Source organism: Nansenia antarctica (assembly GCF_963989245.1).
Source record: "Nansenia antarctica genome assembly, chromosome: 8".
NCBI lineage: Eukaryota > Metazoa > Chordata > Actinopteri > Argentiniformes > Microstomatidae > Nansenia > Nansenia antarctica.
In genome coordinates, this window is record NC_137678.1 from 53706178 (window position 1) to 53728795 (window position 22618).

The following is a 22618-nucleotide window of genomic DNA, read 5'->3' on the forward strand; positions in this document are numbered from 1 at the left end:
TGGCCAGCAGACGTCATTTGCAGCAAGTGACTTTGGTCCGGTTGGTCTTTGATAAGGTAAGGCAGAAGGGTGTCTGGGTCAGGGCACACCTTGTATACCTCTGACCCCACACTGAGCAACAGGTGGTCCATAGCACTCTTCACAGAGTGCCCATCTGGGGGATGCCCGTCTTTTCTACCATGTCAGTGAGCATGTTGTTACGACCTGGCTCTGGGCCATAACAAAAAGGGAGACACACACCAAATAAACGACATACAATTAAGAATTTAATAAAGATAACTCAGGCCAAACAATACAACAATCCGATGAGGTATGGTAATCAGTATGTCAGTAGTGTGAGTGCATGCAGAATGCAGTGAATGCAGTGGAAAGTGTGGTGTGGAGGGTGTTGTATGGTGGAAAATAGTATATTGGCAAATGGATATCACTAGCACTAAGCTAAAAGTTATTTCAACAGCAGCAGAGTTTAGCAGACAGGAAGATTAGTTAGCTCGCGCATCATGTGACTTCAACCCCCTCTTTGACCCCCCCCCATTTTATTTTTTTATTTTTATATATTTGTTTATTGATCATTTTTCCATAACATAAAATAGTGGGTCATACAAATGCATGAGCAGCCAGAGAGGTAATCAAATGATACAGCATCCATATATACCCACAGACGCATACAACAACAACAACAACAACAACAACAACAACAACAAAAAAGGACGTAAAAAATAAATGAAGTAAAAATAAAATAAAGTAAAAGAGAAACCACACCTAACAAACACACATCACATAGCTTGGATGTCCAGATATTCAAATAAATTGTCTGTATACCCTAAAACAAATAAGCAGTAGCCTAATGTATAGTGGTCAAGAGTCAGAAATATATGGGGCCTGTATATATGGTTCCACTAGTTAATCACACACATTCAACCTAACCCAGCTGTCCCAGTTGAGTAATTTTAGGTAGGTCTACCAGATGGCCTACTCCTTATGGAGCATCTGGCAGGTGTAGGGCCCTAATATAGTTAAGGAAAGAACCCCACGTTTTATAAAATCTTTTTTTTAATAATCTGATCTACACGATTCACATGGATGACCTATTTTGAGGTAAAAACGTCTAATTTAGCAGAAAGGTGACAAGTTTGCACCCCTGTCTCTTAAACAAAACCAGGAGGCCGCACCAGCTGCCTGATTGGGCTCCAGCCCCGCCCACCAGGTATAATCTTCTGGATTCTAAGCTGTGGTTTTCTTTGTCTTTTTCAAATACAAAGATATTGATGTTTGTTATTTATTTATTTTGTGTTATTTCAGCATTAAGAATGGAAAATTATTAGTACTGTTGATAAGTATTATTGTTCTCACTTGGAGGTGACGGATAGGGGTAGGACATGATAAGCTTAGGCTTCATCCTACTCCCTTTCCAACAGTGATACCTGTACTTTTCGTTATTAGTTATTCTTGTTTTCTTTTTAAATCATGTTCGAAATAAAGATTAATTCATTCATTTATTCATTCAAGGTTAAAAGGCCAGAGGGTCGTCACAATGTCCACCACTGCGGTGTACGAGGCCCTGTCGTACGCCTGCATGCGCAGATATTCGACACAGTCGCCCCTAAACCTCGCCACACAAGCCTCCTCGTGCTGCGGCAGCTCCTTCCCGAGGGTCGCGTGAGCGGCGAAGTCCTTCAGCAGCTGGCGGAAGTGATACCCCTCGGTGGAGACGGCCTTGTAGCAACCCGACGGCAGCGTCTTCGCCAAAATACTCACGCCCATCTTATTGAGGATATGGTTGCCAGGATACTCAGTCAGGGGGTTCTTCCCTGGGTGGGTATGGGCCCACCACCAGGCGTGGCCCCCGATGAGCAGACCCCCGCCATTCGCCACGAAATCCTGGATCTCCTCTTTGTGCTCGTCGCTGTAGGATTGGCAGACATAGACGCTCAGTCCCTTCCGGAAGCCCGTTATCTCGCACGACAGACCAGACTGGCTGAGCAGGGTGTACGTGTTATCGAGCTCGGGGTGGACCCCCACCCGGCCGTTAGGGCAGCCGTCCAACCAGCGCGCTGCGTTGATCCAGAAGGGGGCGAGCTCCTTTCGACCCAGGTAACCCTCGTGTGTCGTCACGATGACGCGGCCCTGCCCGTAATACGCCCCAGCCAAGAACGCCCTGCCGTCCTGGGTGGTGCCGATGGGGAACGCCAACGGGCCGTGCACCAGCACCTCTGAGGGTACAGCATCACACTGAATGTCAAACTCAGACACACCCCGACGCAGGAATGCCAGGTCATCCTTGAAGTCCTTACCCATCCTAAGAGAGAGAGAGATCAACAGGATAAATAAAACAGCATAAACCTTCTCCGAACAGTGACAAATCATACCACACCACACCGACTCCTTTTGGCATACAAAGACATAGCAATTAACACTAGAACAGCTGTGGGTGGGGTCATTTGACCCCTCTGAGTAAAGACAAATGTGACAGGGTTTCATTAAAAGGTCCCCATCTCGGCAGTTGTGAAACCTCGCAATCGAGCCAAATAAGTCTTGTTGTGAAAAAAATTGTTTTCCGTTTTTTGGCATAGGACGACAAACGAAGCGATGAAGAACCCACTCGATATCATATCCAACAGTTTTACATTCACTAAATACCTACATTTAGTTAGCAAAGTCGGGTGGGGGATATTATTCGTATTAGTGTGGCAGTGTGTGTAGTCACGCCCACCCCAGCTGTATGTAAGGAGCCATGTGTGTGCGTCTGGACCTGTTGACAAATTTACAAGATGGAGGCTGCTCTCGCTAATGCTATCAACAGAATTTCAAAAGCAGGCAGAAATATCGACAGTGGGCAATTAATGAACTCCTTCATACTGGACTATACATAACGGGAACTCCGAACTCCGAATCTGACGATGACAGATGACAACGGAATTTCAGACATTGATCGTCGTCTGCAGACAGACCTTCTGCTGTGTTCTTGGGTAAGTTTTAGTGAGTTACATGTGTTGTTTACTAGGATTTTGTGTTGTTTACTTAGGATAGCCAAACAGTTATTTGATGTTTTGTGAGTAAGGTAGATAGCCCCGTTGTTAGCATCAGTTATCAGACCACTGAAACTGCTCACCACAATTATGCCACCCCTCTACAAAACTAATGAGATGGTGGGAGGAAGAAATACGTTGTCAAAGATAAAACATAATGAATAAATACATTTGTTGAAGACCTACTAACATGTAACATACTGTACAGTATGTTTCATGCACCATTTTAGTGTGTGTGTGTGTGTGTGTGTGTGTGTGTGTGTGTGTGTACCAGCTAGCCAAACAAGTGTTAGCTTGTTAGCTAGCTAGCCAGCTTTGTTAGAGATGTAATAGATTATAGAAAAAGTAAATGCTTTTGTAATGAACGGTAATGTTATGTGGAATCAAAAAGAATGATTAATTCATTGATATGTAGATTTGCTGTAGAATAATACTGTGAACTGAAATGATTTCACTAGCCAACTTCTGTAATACAGTACACTGAGTCTATGGAAAACCTCCACTAGCAGTGTGTCCACACCTCTGACCTGAAATTTGTGTTACAGAATGAGGAGGTGAGAGGTTCTGAGAGATGACACCTTGATGAGTCACCAGCACTTCAGGTATTTGTCATTGTCATTGTATAAGCAATTCTATTTTATGAAGATAGTAGTAGGCTATTTTGTAAAAGTGGTGTTGGTAACAGTGGGCAATCATTTTAAATGTACTGTCTTCTTTTTTTATTACAGCTTTGATGCCCAGATGGGATGGGAAGGAACTACACCGAAGTCCCACTAGATGCTTTATGGACTATAATGATAAATGCATACACGCAGACACAACATTATATATTTTTACCATTCTGTTATTGTGTTGCTCAATTGTATCTTGCCTAATTTTTTCCATTGCCATGAATTTTACTCTCTTGTACTTGTAATGGGACGTAATAAACTTTTGGCACACATGGTTTTTGTTTTTGCCCTACTTGGGGACTTTTTAACCATGCCCTGTCACAAATGTTATATCTTTGTAATCGATAACATTTCAGGACCCTCCTTTCATGACTTTTCCTAGATATGTGGTGTTCTACCACCCCAGTATCCTTACATTTTCAAAATCACATCAGGATAAGCTAGTATAAAGATATTTTTAAGTTTTTCTGTGTAGGAGGCAGGCTAATTTACAAGCGGCCAACTAGTGGTCTTTGTGTGTAAATAGCTGCTTGAGCATTGTAAAGAGGGGGCTCTTTTAAAAAAAAAGGCACGGCTGTTCTAGTGTTAATAACTTTCCCACGACTGCCCAGACCACATCTGTACTTACCCCACTGCCAGCCAGCTGGAGGGGATCTGGTGCGGCACGGGGAGAAAACCCCGCTCACCATAATCGTCTGTGAAATAGATCCCTGCAACGCTAGAGACCTTGTTTCCAGGGTAGCCTAGGAGGGTGTTCGCATTGGGGTGATTGTGTTTCCAGTGCCACGCCTGGCCCGCCACGAGCAGCCCTCCCCCTGCCTTGAGGAACCCGACCAGCTGCTCCACATCCGGCCCTACGCAGTAGGCGTCGGTGACATACGCCCCCAGATACCCATCATCACTTTCCGAGATGCCGCCCACCTCGGCTCGGATTCTGGCGCGGCGCAGGTTATCGACTATACAACGACAGCTCTGGTGGACGCCCACTGTTCTGGTTCTCTCAGAGGAGGTGGAGGAGTCCAACAGCCAGGACAGGGCGTTCTGCACCAGAGCGGGGAAGGCAGCGAGGTAGCCCTCGTGGCCCAGGACCACCACCCGCCCCTGGCCGTAGAACGAGGCCGCCATCAGGACCTGGCCCCGGGCGTTCACAGCCAGGGGGAAGGCGTCGCCGATCAGCACCAAGTTGCTGGGGACGTGGTCGTAGGGGCTGAGGTCCAACACCTCGATGCCTCGCATAATGGCAGCATACGCCTCCTTCTGTGACATAATGCTGTCGGTCTCGGTCACGGTATAAACAGCTGATGCTACTACGTGGTTTGGGGCAACTCCTTATGCTGTGGAGTGGGAAAAAACATGTGTAAAAATGTAAAACACTTGGAATGGACATGTTACAGTGGTTGCAATTCTTTCTTAAAAGAGACAGAAATATGTAAGCATTAGGAACATGAGAATGAGATATCGATACAGTATAAGTAATGATATGCTGCTAAAGAAGAAGAACATTGAATATAATCTCTTTGCATCTTTTTTTCTACAAGCATAATCCTACCTTTTTCAACTAATGCAAAATCAAAATTAGAATGAAAACAAAACAAAGCTTGACAAACATATCTGAGAACCTACCTCGATTCAATGTAAAACCACCAGCCTCTAGTCTAATATAATAAGAGGATATGCTGACAATTGAGTAAGAAGAGCTCTGTGGGGAGCGTAACGAGAAAGACAATTAATCAGGAAACAGTTTACAGAGTCCCTGGTTTTTATGTGAAAAAGGGTGGGGTGGAGCTACTGTTTTACCGATGGGATAGAGAGAGATCAATATAAAGATAAATCTATCTTTCCAAAATAGAAATTGTCCAATCCTATCACAGCAAAAGTCACGACAGGCAGAAAACAAAACAAACAACTTGCTCATATCTGATGGTGAAAGGTTTCTAGACAAAATATTCTTGTCATCTTAAAAAAAAAAAAATGTCTATTACTGTCGGAGAAAATTATTATTTCAATAATATTTTTTTCTACATTTAAGACTAAAAACTCAGAGCTATTTAGAAAAAATGTAAGTGGCCGAGACCTACTCATATCTTACTACTTACATTCATTCACATAACGTGTCAAAACATGTGTAACGTGTGTAAGCTCACTATAGTAGTAGCAGTATATTCTGTATCCATATATCAATGTATCACATCACCTCTATTCACATATCAAAAGCGTATAATTGTATGGTCCACATGTGTGTAATAAGTGCATTCACCTTTTCTAGTTTTTTCAGTCAGAAAACATTAGTATGGTGCGGCACGGGGAGAAAACCCCGCTCACCATAATCGTCTGTGAAATAGATCCCTGCAACGCTAGAGACCTTGTTTCCAGGGTAGCCTAGGAGGGTGTTCGCATTGGGGTGATTGTGTTTCCAGTGCCACGCCTGGCCCGCCACGAGCAGCCCTCCCCCTGCCTTGAGGAACCCGACCAGCTGCTCCACATCCGGCCCTACGCAGTAGGCGTCGGTGACATACGCCCCCAGATACCCATCATCACTTTCCGAGATGCCGCCCACCTCGGCTCGGATTCTGGCGCGGCGCAGGTTATCGACTATACAACGACAGCTCTGGTGGACGCCCACTGTTCTGGTTCTCTCAGAGGAGGTGGAGGAGTCCAACAGCCAGGACAGGGCGTTCTGCACCAGAGCGGGGAAGGCAGCGAGGTAGCCCTCGTGGCCCAGGACCACCACCCGCCCCTGGCCGTAGAACGAGGCCGCCATCAGGACCTGGCCCCGGGCGTTCACAGCCAGGGGGAAGGCGTCGCCGATCAGCACCAAGTTGCTGGGGACGTGGTCGTAGGGGCTGAGGTCCAACACCTCGATGCCTCGCATAATGGCAGCATACGCCTCCTTCTGTGACATAATGCTGTCGGTCTCGGTCACGGTATAAACAGCTGATGCTACTACGTGGTTTGGGGCAACTCCTTATGCTGTGGAGTGGGAAAAAACATGTGTAAAAATGTAAAACACTTGGAATGGATCCGAATTAAGTGAAAATGATATACATTACAGGACATTTAATTTAATTTAATTTAGCCATTTAGCAGACGCTTTTATCCAAAGCGACTTACAATTACGAATTACAGGGACATTCCCCCTGGAGTAACTGAGGGCTAAGTGCCTTACCCAAGGGCACACTAGTAGTGGTGTGGCTTCAGGCGGGATTTGAACTCACAACCTTCCGATCCCAAGTCCAACTCACTATCCACTAGACCACCACTACCCCCCAAGGACATGTTACAGTGGTTGCAATTCTTTCTTAAAAGAGACAGAAATATGTAAGCATTAGGAACATGAGAATGAGATATCGATACAGTATAAGTAATGATATGCTGCTAAAGAAGAAGAACATTGAATATAATCTCTTTGCATCTTTTTTTCTACAAGCATAATCCTACCTTTTTCAACTAATGCAAAATCAAAATTAGAATGAAAACAAAACAAAGCTTGACAAACATATCTGAGAACCTACCTCGATTCAATGTAAAACCACCAGCCTCTAGTCTAATATAATAAGAGGATATGCTGACAATTGAGTAAGAAGAGCTCTGTGGGGAGCGTAACGAGAAAGAAAATTAATCAGGAAACAGCTTACAGAGTCCCTGTTTTTTATGTGAAAAAGGGTGGGGTGGAGCTACTGTTTTACCAATGGGATAGAGAGAGATCAATATAAAGATAAATCTATCTTTCCAAAATAGAAATTGTCCAATCCTATCACAGCAAAAGTCACGACAGGCAGAAAACAAAACAAACAACTTGCTCATATCTGATGGTGAAAGGTTTCTAGACAAAATATTCTTGTCATTCTTGTCGGAGAAAATTATTATTTCAATAATATTTTTTTCTACATTTAAGACTAAAAACTCAGAGCTATTTAGAAAAAATGTAAGTGGCCGAGACCTACTCATATCTTACTACTTACATTCATTCACATAACGTGTCAAAACATGTGTAACGTGTGTAAGCTCACTATAGTAGTAGCAGTATATTCTGTATCCATATATCAATGTATCACATCACCTCCATTCACATACTGTATCAAAAGCATATCATCATTTTATTGGTCCACATGTGTATAATTACTGCATTCACATCAAAGTCATAGAAAACATTACTATTTTTGTTACTTAGTCCTACTACTTTTTTTCTCCTTAAACTTATTTTCTGTATCCATATATCAATGTATCACATCACCTCCATTCACATATCAAAAGCTTATAATTGTATGGTCCACATGTGTGTAATAAGTGCATTCACCTTTTCTAGTCTTTTCAGTCAGAAAACATTAGTATTTTTTTCTTCTTTTGTCTCTTTCCAAAAAATGTGTGCATGTGTGTAATAAGTGCATTCACTCATTCCTACACTTGAGATGAATGTCACTGCATGGAGTCTACAAGAGTTGTGTATGCTAGAGTCATTTAAATGCTCATCTGTCAGTCTTGTTCTGAATGTAGATTTCATTACATTCATATCAGAAAAATACAACGGAACAGAACAGTTCAGCTATCTGCTCTCAGTGTTTCCCCTAGGTTTGCTGCCTTGGGGCGGGGGGGTGGCATGGAGTGTGGCATAGTGGTCTTGACTACCTGTCCACTTTCTCACCTGGTTCTTGCTCTCTCTCTTTGGTGTGCCGACACCATCCTGCTCTCTCTCCTTCTCTCCCTCTCTATCCTCCTCTCCCTCTTTTGCTGTCAACCAAAAGGCAAACATAACAACCAGAGTATGTATAATTTAATAAGAGGTATAAATGGATCCATATCAATTCATAACATAATTCTAATTGAATATTGGGTTGCTGAAAAATAAATCGTATATCCATCTATAGAAAACAGACATTTCCAATGAGTGAGGGTTTGTTCCAATGCTTCAATCCATTGTCCATGTACTGTAAATATACCATTATGGTATTACCATAAAGCCCAATTCTAGCAGAATAATAAAGATTGTATATCTACTTTAAGTAAAATAATAAAGTGCCTCCAGTTAGCTCTTTAGCTGGCAAGTGTGCAGCAGACTAGCTCATCTCATCACCTCTGAGCTAGCTAGCTAGCTAGTTCTTTGACACTATTCACAACATGGAACTATAATCAGACACTAGTCACAATAATAACAACCTTTCTCTGTCAGAACTGTTGAGAATTACACATTAAATGCTACTTAAATGTTAGCAAAGTTACAAATTACATACTATATGCTTATGCTAAAAGTATTTTGTGTCTAGCAAAGTTACAAATTACATATGCTCATTTGTGTCTGCACCAGAGGAACATAACAGAATGTGTGTGTGTGTGTGTGTGTGTGTGTGTGTGTGTGTGTGTGTGTCTAACGTTGCGCAAGACTAGGCTGTTCACAGGTGGATACAGTTCGTCTCACCATGACAACGGCCGGGAGCAAGAAGGAGAAGATAACACACAGTACACTCGCACACACACAGAAAAGAGTTGAAGGCCAAATGCCGAACTAGAACACTTGCTTACGATCAAATGGTGACAGTTGCAACATAATTGTCTTGTATAATACTTGTCTGTGAAGACTCTGTTAACTCAGTTCTGGAGGAGTTGACAAAATACTCATGGTTGTACATTGTTCATTGTTGTCACTTCAACAACACTTACAGACACTGCTATCATTGATTTACTTAATACATTTGTCTTTTTTTTTAAATGCTTGGTTTGACAATCCTGCAATGTTGTGTTGTTACTTCATGAAAAGCTATGATGTACTACATACAGTATATAAACAGATAAATGAAGAAATGAAACATTCACCAGCTGTCTTTATTATTTGGGGCAGGTATGCATCCTGTCATGTTGTGTCAGCATTGTAACAGAGCAAGGGTGAATCAAGTCTATTACATTCCTCATGACCTCTCCTTGCTTCCTTCACTAAAGTGTGTGTGTGTGTGTGTGTGTGTGTGTGTGTGTGTGTGTGTGTGTGTGTGTGTGTGTGTGTGTGCGTGCGTGCGTGCGTGCGTGCGTGCGTGCGTGCGTGCGTGCGTGCGTGCGTGCGTGCGTGTGCATGCGTGCACATGCTCGTGTGTGCGTGCCCTCATGGCATAGAGACACAACGTTTGGTTGGTGGTTTGTTTCATGCAAACCACGTGGGAGGACATTCTGACGTGATGTAAATGAGAAAATACTAACAGATGCAAAGATTCATGCAAAAATATTGGGGAAACTAACTAAGTACCACCAAGCTGACAACACTCCAGTGGACTCCAACACATTGGCATTCTGCATATGGCACACGTATGGCATTCATATCCTCCATATATTGCTTCCTATATATATATATATAAGTTCAGAATAGATTTCAAGATCCTTCTGCTTGTTTATAAAGCTCTCATTGGCACAGCACCAGAATATCTGAAAAACCTTTTGCTAGCATATCAGCCCAATAGAGCTCTCAGGTCTTCTGACGCTGGCTTTCTCTGTGAAACACATGTACAAAAGGTGAGGCTGCATTCTCATTTTATGCACCTAAATTGTGGAATGCACTGCCAGTTTACATTAGGGATGCAACCTCAGCAAATATGTTCAAGTCAAGACTAAAAAACCCATCTTTTCAATATTGCCTTTAAATGACTAAATAATTAAATGATGATTATATAATGATTAAAGCACTTTGAGCTGCAACGTTTTCAGGAAAAGTGCTATACAAATAAAAGTTATTAAGTTATTATTATCACACAAACCAATGGTTTCTCTTTTAGATGAGCTATTAGTGAAATAAAAAGACAGGAAAGTCTGATAAGATTGTCACCAGAGCCTGAATTCCCCTAAACATGATGATGTCATGAAGGCACCACAGAGACTCATCACACACACACACACACACACACACACACACACACACACACACACACACACACACACACACACACACACACACACACACACACACACACACACACACACACACACCCACACACACCACGACACCTGTGTGGCTTTTCTGGAATAACAAACCTGTGCAAATCAGACATGACCTCTGACCTCTGTCTGTACTCTTCTGACCTCTGTCTCTATTTTATTTTTTTGTTACTTATTGTGTGTGGGTGATTCTTCTTGGTTATGTGTTTCTGTGATACTCACCAAAAGCTGAGGCTGTGAGCATTGCTGACTTTTATTTATTTACATTTCTTTTTTTGTCATTTGTTGTTATGTGCTGTATGTTGATGCTTTTTTCCCTCCTTTGTTATATATTCTGTGATGAATGAATGAATGAATGAATGAATGAATGAATGAATGAATGGATGAATGGTCTTTATTGTCATTGCTATAGTACAGGTACCAAACAACGACATTTAGGAGGGGTGGCTCCCCCGGTGCTAGGAAAGAAAAAAAAACAAAAAAAAACACAAGAAGGGAAGGAGCTGGTTTACATAAATAAATAAAGGCTATGTACACTATCCACTATACTATACTGTACAGATAGACGACTAGGGTTGTCATATTGCACATAGTACATTGTCATGTACATTGATGTTATTCTTCTTTGTTATATGTTTTTGTTGATGATTTTTTTGTATATGTTCGGTGTGGACAGATAAGAGGGCTGCTTTGCATCAGCTAATGGGGATCCTAATCAAATCAAACAAAATGGCCACCGCAAATGTAAATGTCCACCGTGTTTAACGATGCTGCTGGCACACCTGGGGTGACAGATGACGTGCAGCTCATACAGCGCTGTAGGGAAGACCCAGGTGTTCATCCAGGTGAGGCTTTCTTTCTCTCTCTCTCTCTCTCTCTCTCTCTCTCTCAGCCCCCTGGACACGCTACGTAGGGGACCCAGGTGTTCATCCAGGTGAGGCTCTATCTCTCTCTTTCTCTCTCTCTCTCTCTCTCTTTCTCTCTCTGTCTCAGCCCCCTGGACACACTACGTAGGGGACCCAGGTGTTCATCCAGGTGAGTCTCTCTCTCTCTCTCTCTCTCTCTCTCTCTCTCTCAGCCCCCTGCACACGCTGCATAGGGGGACCCAGGTGAAGGCAGAGGTGGAGCAGCTGTATGGACAGACGTTGTATACCAGGGGGGTGTTCCATCAATGTCGCTAAAGGAAAACCCAGGCTTATTTTGATGAAGTCTCGTGAGATTTATCAAAATAAGCCTGGATTTTCCTTTAACAACATTGATGGAACACCCCCCCCCCCCCCCCCAGGTAACTCTTTATCCCAGGCTGATCTCTCTGATATCTCTCTCTCTCCCTCCCTCCCTCTCTGTCTCTCTGTCTCTGTCTCTCTCCCTCCTCCCTGTAGAATGGTAGTGAGAACGTTGCGCTTCCTGGTTCTGTGGTTCTGGGTGGGCCCAGGCTGTAGCCACACCTTGCCCGCCTGGTTCCAGAACATCACCACGGACCTCTTCAGCTCCCCTGGGGACATCCTGCTGGGGGGCCTCTTCCCCATCAACGACCTCACCAGCAACCTCAGCCAGAGGGTGGAGCCTAACGACTTCAGCTGCCGCAAGTACCGTACACAGCCCTTCATTTACTATTTACTACTGTACCCAGCCCTTCATTTACTATTTACTACTGTACACAGCCCTTCATGTACTATTTACTACTGTACACAGCCCTTCATTTACTATTTACTACTGTACACAGCCCTTCATTTACTATTTACTACTGTACACAGTCCTTCATTTACAGACTAAAAGTCTGAACATTTTGATTGGTTACCGACATGCGGACCAAATGATCAGACCGTGTCACATATGAGGTTGGTGGGTCATTGTAATGAACGGAATGGAAAGAGGAACGGCATCAAACACAATCGACACCATTCCTCAATGAGCCACCGTCCTCCGGTTTCTACCCCCACCAGCCTCTCCCCTGTCACAGCTATACTGACTCCCCCTTCCCTGCGACCCCGTCAGGATCAACACGATGGGGCTGGGTCTCGCCCTGGTGATGAAGTTCACCGTGGACCAGATCAACAGCGACCGGCTCCTCCTCCCAGGCGTCAGACTGGGCTACGAGATGTTCGACACGTGCAGACAGACGGCGGTCGTGGTGAAAGCCACCCTCCTCCTCCTCAGCGAGGGTTCGACGGGGAAGCTGCCTGTGAGGTGCAACTACACCGACTACGTGACCAGGGTGGTGGCGGTCATCGGCCCCGCCAACTCAGAGATGGTCACGGACATCGGGAAGCTCCTGGGGTTCTTCCTCATGCCTCTGGTGAGTTTTTAACACTAGAAGAGCCGTGCCTTTTTTTTACCTACTTATAATAAGAGACGAACCTCGGGGGTCAAATGACCATAGTCTTTATCCACTAGTTGGCGAGTCTTGTAAATTAGCCTGCCTCCTATACAAAATATCTTTATACTAGCGTATCCTGGTGTGATTTTGGATACAGTATTTAGGATACTGGGCGGTAGAAAGGACATATCTAGGAAAAGTCATGAAAGGAGGGTCCTGAAATTTGATTGAGTGCAAAGATATAAAAAATGTTTTACTCAAATGACCCCACCCACGGCTGTTCTAGTGTTAAACAATCTACTATATTTGTATGTGTTATTTACAGGGCTGCCAAGTTTCACCAAAAGTTTGGAGTGAGATTTGGCGGTGGAGCGACCCAAAACTGTGCACGTTTTGGCAGCGGCGGCCCCTCTCTCCCACCCAATTATTTGTGCTAGTTTCTTGCAATTTTACATGTTGTTCATAATAAACCAGCACAACAAATGAAAATAATGAACATTTTATAAAACAAGACAAAATATGAAATCTTAATAAACAGCCTACAGACTCTAAAAGAAAATTGGGCCCCATCAACAGGACTCAGCCCCTTGGTCAGAAGCAGAAAGACCCGTGGTCATCATCTTATACAGTATATAGTGCATTGCTCATAGATGGCTATCATGTTATACAGTACATACCAGGGTTTTTCCTGGTGGCCTGGTGGCTGATCTTGTGCGCGCGCAGCGCTCCCGATTATTTTTTGAGGGATCCCCAATTGTTGTATTTGTATTGTAAATTGTAATTATTATTATTAATGTACCATGTACCTGGTTATGTTACAGTAGAGAAACAAAAAACAGTTACCAAAACGGAGTATTTACTAGCTAATTGGCAAAAGATTGGCGTGGTGCAACTGAAATTAGTAAACAACTAGTTTGAAACTAGCTAGTAACAACTAGGGGTTTAGTAACTACTAAATGCCTGCATTTAGTAATGACTTACGCCAAATTGGTGCAACCCAGTCCAGTAGGCTACCAGATACAATGTTGTAATGTATGCACATATTTTGCTACCACGGTTGCCAGATGGAATTGACAATGTCCAGCCCAACCGGTCTAAAAGCTGCCGAATCCACCCGTCCAGTCAGTGTGACCAAAAGTAGCCCAATCTGGCAACACTGCTTGCTACGTTCTTGCAGCTCGTGTGAACACAGGTTCTTCCATCAGCGCTCGCCTGCCGCTTCGATTGCAGACTCAAGTTAACGCGCGTGCAGAAAGATGCCACGAAACTCAAGCCCGGTAGCTTTCTTTCAAGGAATAAAAAAATAAAAAAATATCCCGTAAAACAAATTGTTTTTTTCGCTGTGAGAAATAGAGATGCGGCGTGAGAGCGTGAGAACTGGTTGAAATGCGTGAGTCTCACGGCGATTGCGTGAGACTTGGCAGCTCTGTATTTATCCTTTTGTAGGGCGCGTATGCGGCATCTGGTCTGTAGAGGGCGCTGCAGGACTGTGGGGGAGAGTAGATCAGCCAGTCTTCAATCATCCCACCGTCTACTCTCTCCACCACAGCCCTGTAGCTCCCCCTACAGGCCAGACACTCTCCACCACAGCCCTGTAGCTCCCCCTACAGGCCAGACACTCTCCACCACAGTCTTGTAGCTCCCCCTACAGGTCACACGCCGCATGCTCCCCTTACACACCTTTATATCCTTTTTGGTCCTTTTTAGACCAAGGTGTTTTTTTTCCCAAGGGTGCCCTGATTACAAAATATATACAGTACCAGTCAAAAGTTTGGACACACTTTCCCTTTTGATTGACTATTATTTACATCAGCTGTTAACACACCCTGTCCTCAGATCAGCTACGCCGCCACCAGTGATGAGTTCAGTGACAAACGCGTCTACCCGTCCTTCCTGCGGACAGTGCCCACCGACATGTGGCAGGCGGAGGGCATCGTGGAGCTGCTCAACGCCTTCGGGTGGGTGTGTGTGTGTGGTGTGTGTGTGTGTGTGTGTGAGGGTGTGTGTGTGTGTGTGCCTTCGGGTGGAACTGGTTGGCTGTGATCGGAAGCGACCTGTGTGTGTGTGTGTGTGTGTGTGTGTGTGTGTGTGTGCCTTCAGGTGGAACTGGGTGGCCGTGGTCGCCAGCAACGACGAGTACGGGCGTGAGGGCCAACGGCAGTTCTCCACACAGGCGGAGGGGACCATCTGTGTGGCGTACGAGGGCCTGATCCCCATCTACACCGACCCGGAGCCCGCGGTCCGAGAGATCCTGGACCACATCACGGACGCCCACGTAGGCGTGGTGGTGGTGTTCTCCCTCGCCAGCTCTGCCAAAGTCCTCTTCTCTGAGGTCAGCTCTGCTAAAGTCCTCTTCTCTGAGGTCAGCTCTGCTAAAGTCCTCTTCTCTGAGGTCAGCTCTGCTAAAGTCCTCTTCTCTGAGGTCAGCTCTGCTAAAGTCCTCTTCTCTGAGGTCAGCTCTGCTAAAGTCCTCTTCTCTGAGGTCAGCTCTGCTAAAGTCCTCTTCTCTGAGGTCAGCTCTGCTAAAGTCCTCTTCTCTGAGGTCAGCTCTGCTAAAGTCCTCTTCTCTGAGGGCAGCTCTGCCAAAGTCCTCTTCTCTGAGGTCAGCTCTGCTAAAGTCCTCTTCTCTGAGGTCAGCTCTGCTAAAGTCCTCTTCTCTGAGGTCAGCTCTGCCACAGTCCTCTTCTCTGAGGTCAGCTCTGCTAAAGTCCTCTTCTCTGAGGTCAGCTCTGCTAAAGTCCTCTTCTCTGAGGTCAGCTCTGCTAAAGTCCTCTTCTCTGAGGTCAGCTCTGCTAAAGTCCTCTTCTCTGAGGTCAGCTCTTCTCTGAGGTCAGCTCTGCAAAGGTCCTCTTCTCTGAGGTCAGCCAGGTCACCAGAGAACTACCTGGATATATGTGACACGTTCTAATGCTTTGGTCCGCGGGATATCGGGATCTGATGTAATGATCAGACTTTAAAAAATAAAAAAAAATCATGTGAATACGTTTCCTCGTGTCAAAGACACATCGCTAGTCAACTAACACAGCTTGTTTTGTGAGTGTAAAGTAGTGTTATAGTTTACTAGGTAGTAGTAGGGATTACTCACCCAATCCATTGCGTTGTTGCAGTATTTTGTGTTTGTGTTGTGATTCTCAACAACGTTGAAACGTAGTTTCCTGTTTCAAAAGAAAAGTCTGAACATTTTGATTGGTTGCCGATATGTGGACCGAAAGACTAGAACGTGTCACATATACGTGACGGCAGCTGGGGACACCGGGAACCGACTTGGCAATCAGACTTTTATTCTGAAAAATGTAAATGTATTTCAACGTTGTTGGAAAAATCAATGACAGACGCAGCACTAGTCAAGCCAAAACATTGCAATAGAGCTCTGGGATTTGACGTCACGCAACCCGAAAATCTGAGTAATGGTCCTTAACGCCACCATTTTGGCAGAGTAGAAGCGGTAGTAGAAAGCGGGAGAGCGTCCAGTCTTACATTATTATTAATTAATTTTGAAGCTAATTTTCGCCGATTTCACTGCATAGTGGACATATTCTCTTGCCGGAGGATCTCTTGCAGTTAAATAGCCCGGTTTGGTCTCAGATACGTTTGCAGAAGGCCGGCGAATAGCGTTAGCATTAGCTAACGTCAGTCGCTAATGTTATACAGCCTGTATACAGTATGCTGTACTCTTACAAATGCTTCTGAGTCTGTTGTACCCTTCCAGTGAACACCTAAACTGTCCCAACAGGTGTGACATGCTACTGAGGATGTTCAAAAGGGAAATAAAGCTGATGCTTGTGACATATTCCATGTTTTTTCCCTTGATTACATGTTTTTGTAGGACACAAGTATGCCATGCTCTGAATGCAGACAGCCTAATACTGTGTGGGGTGACAACTGTTAAAGCAATGTTAATGTAAGACAAACTAGAAAGTGTAGTTTAATTACCTTTGTTGGTTATGAATCAAAGAATCAATTCAGAGTTTAAGACGATTTATTTAAAGTACAGATGGTCTGGTCTGGTCTGGTCTGATCTGATGGTCAGCTGGGGTGAATAAGAGGCAGAGCTTTCCCTGAGCTCTCCACTTTATGTCCTTTCGTATGCAAGTATCTACAACAATGATCCTATCACAGTCACTACATAGATGCTTGAGGTGTGAAAAGTAGGAGACCCCAATATGATGTCACCTGGCCTAAAGTCATTCCAGGCTAGGGCAGATTCACAGGAAGTCATTCCTCAGATGACCATATAAGGACAGTCATTTCCCGAGGCAGTGTCCTGAGCATATGGCCGTCATAAAACCCCCATCTTCAGTAGAACAGGCCCACACCACATACATGTGCAATCAAGTAAAAATATACTACAAAAGACAACATGTTATAAATTGCACAGTGTTGATTTATTCAACTATAGACAATGGGGATTGATGGGTGAACTGATACCTGTGAGAGGACAGGGGGAGCAGACAGAAGGCTACACATTTCTGCTGCTTGATCATAATAAATATGTAGGTGATAGGCATACTGTTTGCTTTACTTATTTATACTGTTTGCTAGGTGAAGTGATTCGAAGTAATATAACTCTGAGCCGGTGAGATTAGGCCACATGTAACGGGACTTAACGTTACCTAAGGTTAACTTAGCCTAGCAGACAGCTAGCAGCTAGCTTGAGTTTTCGTTTTCTAATGGCTTGAATAGTACGCCGGGGGCGTTATAAGGGTCGGTGATGTTCAATCTATTTAGTTTAGCGATGTAGCGTTCTTTGTCTTGGTCGGTGAAGTGGGACGTAAACTCCGATGGTCTGAAGTTGCCACTGGCGCTCAAGTATATCCCGCTGCGGCTGCAGGTTTTCTATTCTGCCAATATGGCGCCGTGACGTCCGGAGCTCTATGCAATGGATTTGGTGAGTAATCCCCACTGCTACCTAGCTAGTGTACAGTAGTCACCGAATCCATTGCAATTGCAATGACTAGTGAGTGTGTCATTGATTTTCAACAATGTTGAAATTTATTTACATTTTTCAGAAAAAAAGTCACAACGTTTTGATTGGTTGCCAGCTTGTTCACAACAGCTGCTGCCACTGCTGCCACCAGCTGCTGCAATAATATAGCCTACCTACACAAACCAGTTCACTTGTGGTGACTTGAGTCATTTCGTGAAAGCTTTCATCTAATTTGATGTTATGCAACTTATTTTGCCACGTTAGTCATCAAACAAAAACAAGTTTAAAAAACACATCACGTTCTTAAAATAATCACTTTTAAGGGAAATTATGTTTTTGCCTAAATATCATATATTCTAGATTTGGTTCAGTTTATTCTGTTTTATGGAATGCATTATTTTAAGAAGGTGACAACATTTGTTTGAAAGAACGTGCCACCCTGTAAGACTGTGCCACCCTGTAAGACTGTGCCACCATGTAAGACTGTGCCACTCTGTAAGACTGTGACCCCCTGTAAGACCTGTGACACGCTGCTGTTGCCAGGTGATCAGGAGGAACCTGACGGGCGTGTGGGTGGGCACCTCAGCCTGGGCCCTGCAGACCCTGGTGACCAACCTCCCCCACATCCACACTGTGGGCACCATCCTGGGCTTCACCTACAGGATGCACCCGGTGGACCTCCTGCCCAACTACACGCAGGTCCTCCTGTCCAGGCTGAGTGAGCAGAGGGCCGAGCAGCACCCCCTGTCCCCCTCCCCCCTTGGCCCAGACTCCCAGCCCGGCAGCAACAATGACCCCTGCCCTGACTGCTGGAACCTGTCCTTAGAGAACATGAGTCTGGTGACGGAGCCACTGGTGGAGCGGACGGCGTTCAGCGTGTATGCTGCTATCTACAGCGTGGCCACGGCGCTGCACAGCATGCTGGGATGTGACGCCACCGGCTGTCTGACGGGAGTTCACAGCAACATCTTGCCCTGGCAGGTAAGGTCCCCTCTCCAGTTCACAGCAACATCTTGCCCTGGCAGGTAAGGTCCCCCCTCCCCCCGTGCGGCTGTGGTGCAGGAGGTAGAGGCGGCATCTAATGATCGCAAGGTCGGCAGATTGTATATTGTATATTACAACAATAATATACAATAATAATAACAATAGCAATCGATAACAATAATATACAATAATAATAACAACAATAATCGACCATACCAATAACAACAATAATAATAATAATAATAATAATAATAATAATAATAATAATAAGGGTGTCTTGAGGAGTTGGGTAGAAAGCAAACACGCTTAAGCTACAAATCAGTGCCTAAAATGTGTTCATTCTCAAACATCCTCTGTCTCCTTGCAGCTGTTGGCGGAGCTGAAGAAGGTCTCCTTCAGCCTGGGTGGAAGTAAGATTGAGTACGACAGTGAAGGAAACCCTAGCATCGGCTACAACATACTACAGTGGATATTCACAGACAACGGTGTGGAATTCCAAGATGTCGGCATCTTCTTTAAGACCCTGGCGATAAACAAGTCCGCCATCAAATGGTACACCCACGACTCTCAGGTAATCAATCAGTCAATCAATCGATTAATCAATCTTTGCACATTGCACATAAGTAAGTAGCCTTGAGAACCTTGGTTCTCAAGGCTAATGGCCCATAGGGCAGGAGCCTATCTCCTGTTTCCATAGCGTGAGGCGCTTGATGTACAAGTACACCCCCTGGATATGATGCTGATATGTCGCAGGGTCTTACCCCCAATCCAACCCTTACACGTGCACATACCTCTTGCACATACCTCTTTTATACATCTGTACATAAGCTACCGTAGCTGTACATAGCTTATAACTGTATGAACCTCTAAACTACCGTACTTGCCATACTTACCTATCACTGTCATTGTCATGTTTTTATATCATGTCTTTATATCACTATTTGCACTTCTGGTTAGATGCTGAACTGCATTTCATTGTCTGGTACTTGTACTCTGCAATGACAATAAAGTTGAATCAAATCAAATCAAACTTTCCAAAAATCGTCTTTCACTCGATAGCTTTTAGCTTTACCTCAACCTCAGTTTTCAGTCATTCATGTTTACCCAAACACAGTCAACCTTTGACCCCGCCCCCCAACCTCTGCTGCAGGTCCCCACGTCCACCTGCTCAGCTGGCTGTAGTTCAGGACAGGTCCGCAGGGTCAAAGGCTTTCATTCTTGCTGCTATGACTGTATTGACTGTTTAGAGGGATACTTCCGGAAAAACAAAGGTGGGTGATTTATCTTTTCTAGTCAACAGTAATTTTGGGGTTACACCTGTAATACTTCTTAAAAAAACAAAAACTCTTGAAACGTACAAATTACATGTCATTCTACCTCGTAATTTTACCTCATAGACGACGTTCAGTGCACAAAGTGCCTAAAGGGTCAGTGGTCTGCCATCCGGAGCACCAGCTGCGCCTACCCCACCTACGACTACCTGGGCTGGGGTGAGCCTGAGTCCGCAGGGCTGCTGCTGGCCGTGCTGGTGGTGCTGGGGGCCCAGGGCTCCGTGGGGCTCCTCTTCCTGAGGCACCTGGGGACCCCGCTGGTGGAGGCCTCGGGGGGGGCCCTGGGGGGCCTGGCTCTGGTCAGCCTGATGGGGGCGAGCCTCTCCCTGCTGACATTCCTGGGGCGGCCCGGGAACGTGGTGTGTCGCCTGCAGATGCCCCTCAACGCGTTCTTCCACACAGTCGCCCTGTCGGCCATCTTGGTCTCCTCGCTGCAGGTGAGGCAGAGAAACTACCACAGGGGAGGCTGGTGGAGGTAGAACACTGGGGGAAGTCTGGTGGAGGTAGAACACTGGGGGAAGTCTGGTGGAGGTAGAACACTGGGGGGAAGTCTGGTGGAGGTAGAACACGGGGGGGGAGGCTGGTGGAGGTAGAACACGGGGGGAAGTCTGGTGGAGGTAGAACACCAGGGGAGGCTGGTGGAGGTAGAACACGGGGGGAAGTCTGGTGGAGGTAGAACACGGGGGGAAGTCTGGTGGAGGTAGAACACTGGGGGTAGGCTGGTGGAGGTAGAACACCAGGGGAGGCTGGTGGAGGTAGAACACGGGGGGAAGTCTGGTGGAGGTAGAACACCAGAGGAGGCTGGGGGAGGTAGAACACCATGGGAGGCTGGGGGAGGTAGAACACCAGAGGAGGCTGGGGGAGGTAGAACACTAGGGGTAGGCTGGTGGAGGTAGAACACCAGGGGAGGCTGGTGGAGGTAGAACACGGGGGGGAGGCTGGTGGAGGTAGAACACCAGGGGAGGCTGGGGGAGGTAGAACACCAGGGGAGGCTGGGGGAGGTAGAACACCAGGGGAGGCTGGGGGAGGTAGAACACCAGGGGAGGCTGGTGGAGGTAGAACACCAGGGGAGGCTGGGGGAGGTAGAACACCAGGGAAGGTTGGGGGAGGTAGAACACCAGAGGAGGCTGGGGGAGGTAGAACACCAGGGGAGGCTGGGGGAGGTAGAACACCAGGGGAGGCTGGGGGAGGTAGAACATGGGGGGGAGGCTGGTGGAGGTAGAACACCAGGGGAGGCTGGTGGAGGTAGAACACCAGGGGAGGCTGGTGGAGGTAGAACACCAGGGGAGGCTGGTGGAGGTAGAACACCAGGGGAGGCTGGTGGAGGTAGAACACCAGGGGAGGCTGGGGGAGGTAGAACGCCAGGGGAGGCTGGGGGAGGTAGAACACCAGGGGAGGCTGGGGGAGGTAGAACACCAGGGGAGGCTGGGGGAGGTAGAACACCAGGGGAGGCTGGGGGAGGTAGAACACCAGGGGAGGCTGGTGGAGGTAGAACACTGGGGGAGGTGAAAGAGAACATTTGTATGAATATCAATACGAAGAAGGACATGTGTCCAGCATCACGTATATCACATTCTCCCTCCCTCCCTCCTTCCCTCCCTCCCTCCCTCCCTACATCACTCTCTAACTCCATCCCTCCCTCCCTCCCTCCCTCCCTCTCTCCCTCCCCTCCCTCCCTTTCCATCCACAGATCCTGTACGTGACCGAGTTCCCCCAGAAGGCTGCCTCTCGCCTGGGTGCGATGAGAGGCTACGGGGGCTGGCTGGTGGTGCTGTCCTGCTGTATCATCCAGGCGGGGTTGTGTGGCTGGTTCGTCCAGGAGACCCCCTCCCTGACCCAGTACAAGGCCGACATGCATGTGACCTTCCTGAGGAGGTTCCTGCCCTGCCCCCTGAACGCCATCTTGGGTTTGGGCGTGATGCAAGGCTTCAACGGCGTCCTCGCCCTTGTCTCGTTCATGTGCACCTTCATGGCCATGAAGCCGGCCCGCGAGTACAACCTAGCCAGGGACATCACCTTCGCCACCCTGGTCTACTGCGTGGACTGGGTGGTTTTCATCCCCATCCACATGGGTCTCAGCGAAAGGAACCGGTCCGTCGTCCACGTGCTGATCAGTCTGTTGAGCATCGCAGGGATAATGGCGGCCTATTTCTTTCCGAAATGTTACCTGCTGTTGAAGGAACCGGACCTGAACAAAGTGCTGCATTTTCGGACCTTCCTGGGGGGTGACCTTCCTGCACCTCCTCTGGAGGGTACCCCTGCCTCTGCACCTCCTCTGGAGGGTACCCCTGCCTCTGCATCTCCTCTGGGGGGTACCCCTGTCTCTTCACCTCCTCTGGGGGGTACCCCTGCACCTCCTCCTCCTCTGGAGGGTACCCCTGCCTCTGCACCTCCTCTGGGGGGTACCCCTGTCTCTGCTCCTCCTCTGGAGGGTACCCCTGTCT

The 22618-nt window shown here is 46.3% G+C and overlaps 2 protein-coding genes across 2 annotated transcripts; one reads left to right on the plus strand and one right to left on the minus strand.

Annotated features, from left to right (window-relative positions):
- Positions 1 to 1500: 1500 nt before the first annotated feature.
- On the minus strand, positions 1501 to 6602 carry LOC308164415 (TRPM8 channel-associated factor homolog; the record flags this gene model as incomplete). The annotated part of the gene is made up of 3 exons (XM_080538516.1): positions 1501 to 2299; positions 4329 to 5007; positions 6023 to 6602. The coding sequence occupies 3 exons, from the start codon at positions 6600 to 6602 to the stop codon at positions 1501 to 1503; spliced, it is 2058 nt and encodes a 685-aa protein (XP_080394642.1).
- A 5393-nt stretch (positions 6603 to 11995) lies between these two features.
- Positions 11996 to 22404, plus strand: LOC308164416 (taste receptor type 1 member 3-like; the record flags this gene model as incomplete). Its single annotated transcript, XM_080538517.1, has 9 exons — positions 11996 to 12201; positions 12611 to 12911; positions 14769 to 14890; positions 15033 to 15744; positions 18403 to 18840; positions 19211 to 19414; positions 19994 to 20114; positions 20241 to 20611; positions 21865 to 22404. Coding segments are annotated over 9 exons (3015 nt in total), but the record flags the coding sequence as incomplete, so codon positions are not given.
- Between the last annotated feature and the right edge of the window lie 214 nt (positions 22405 to 22618).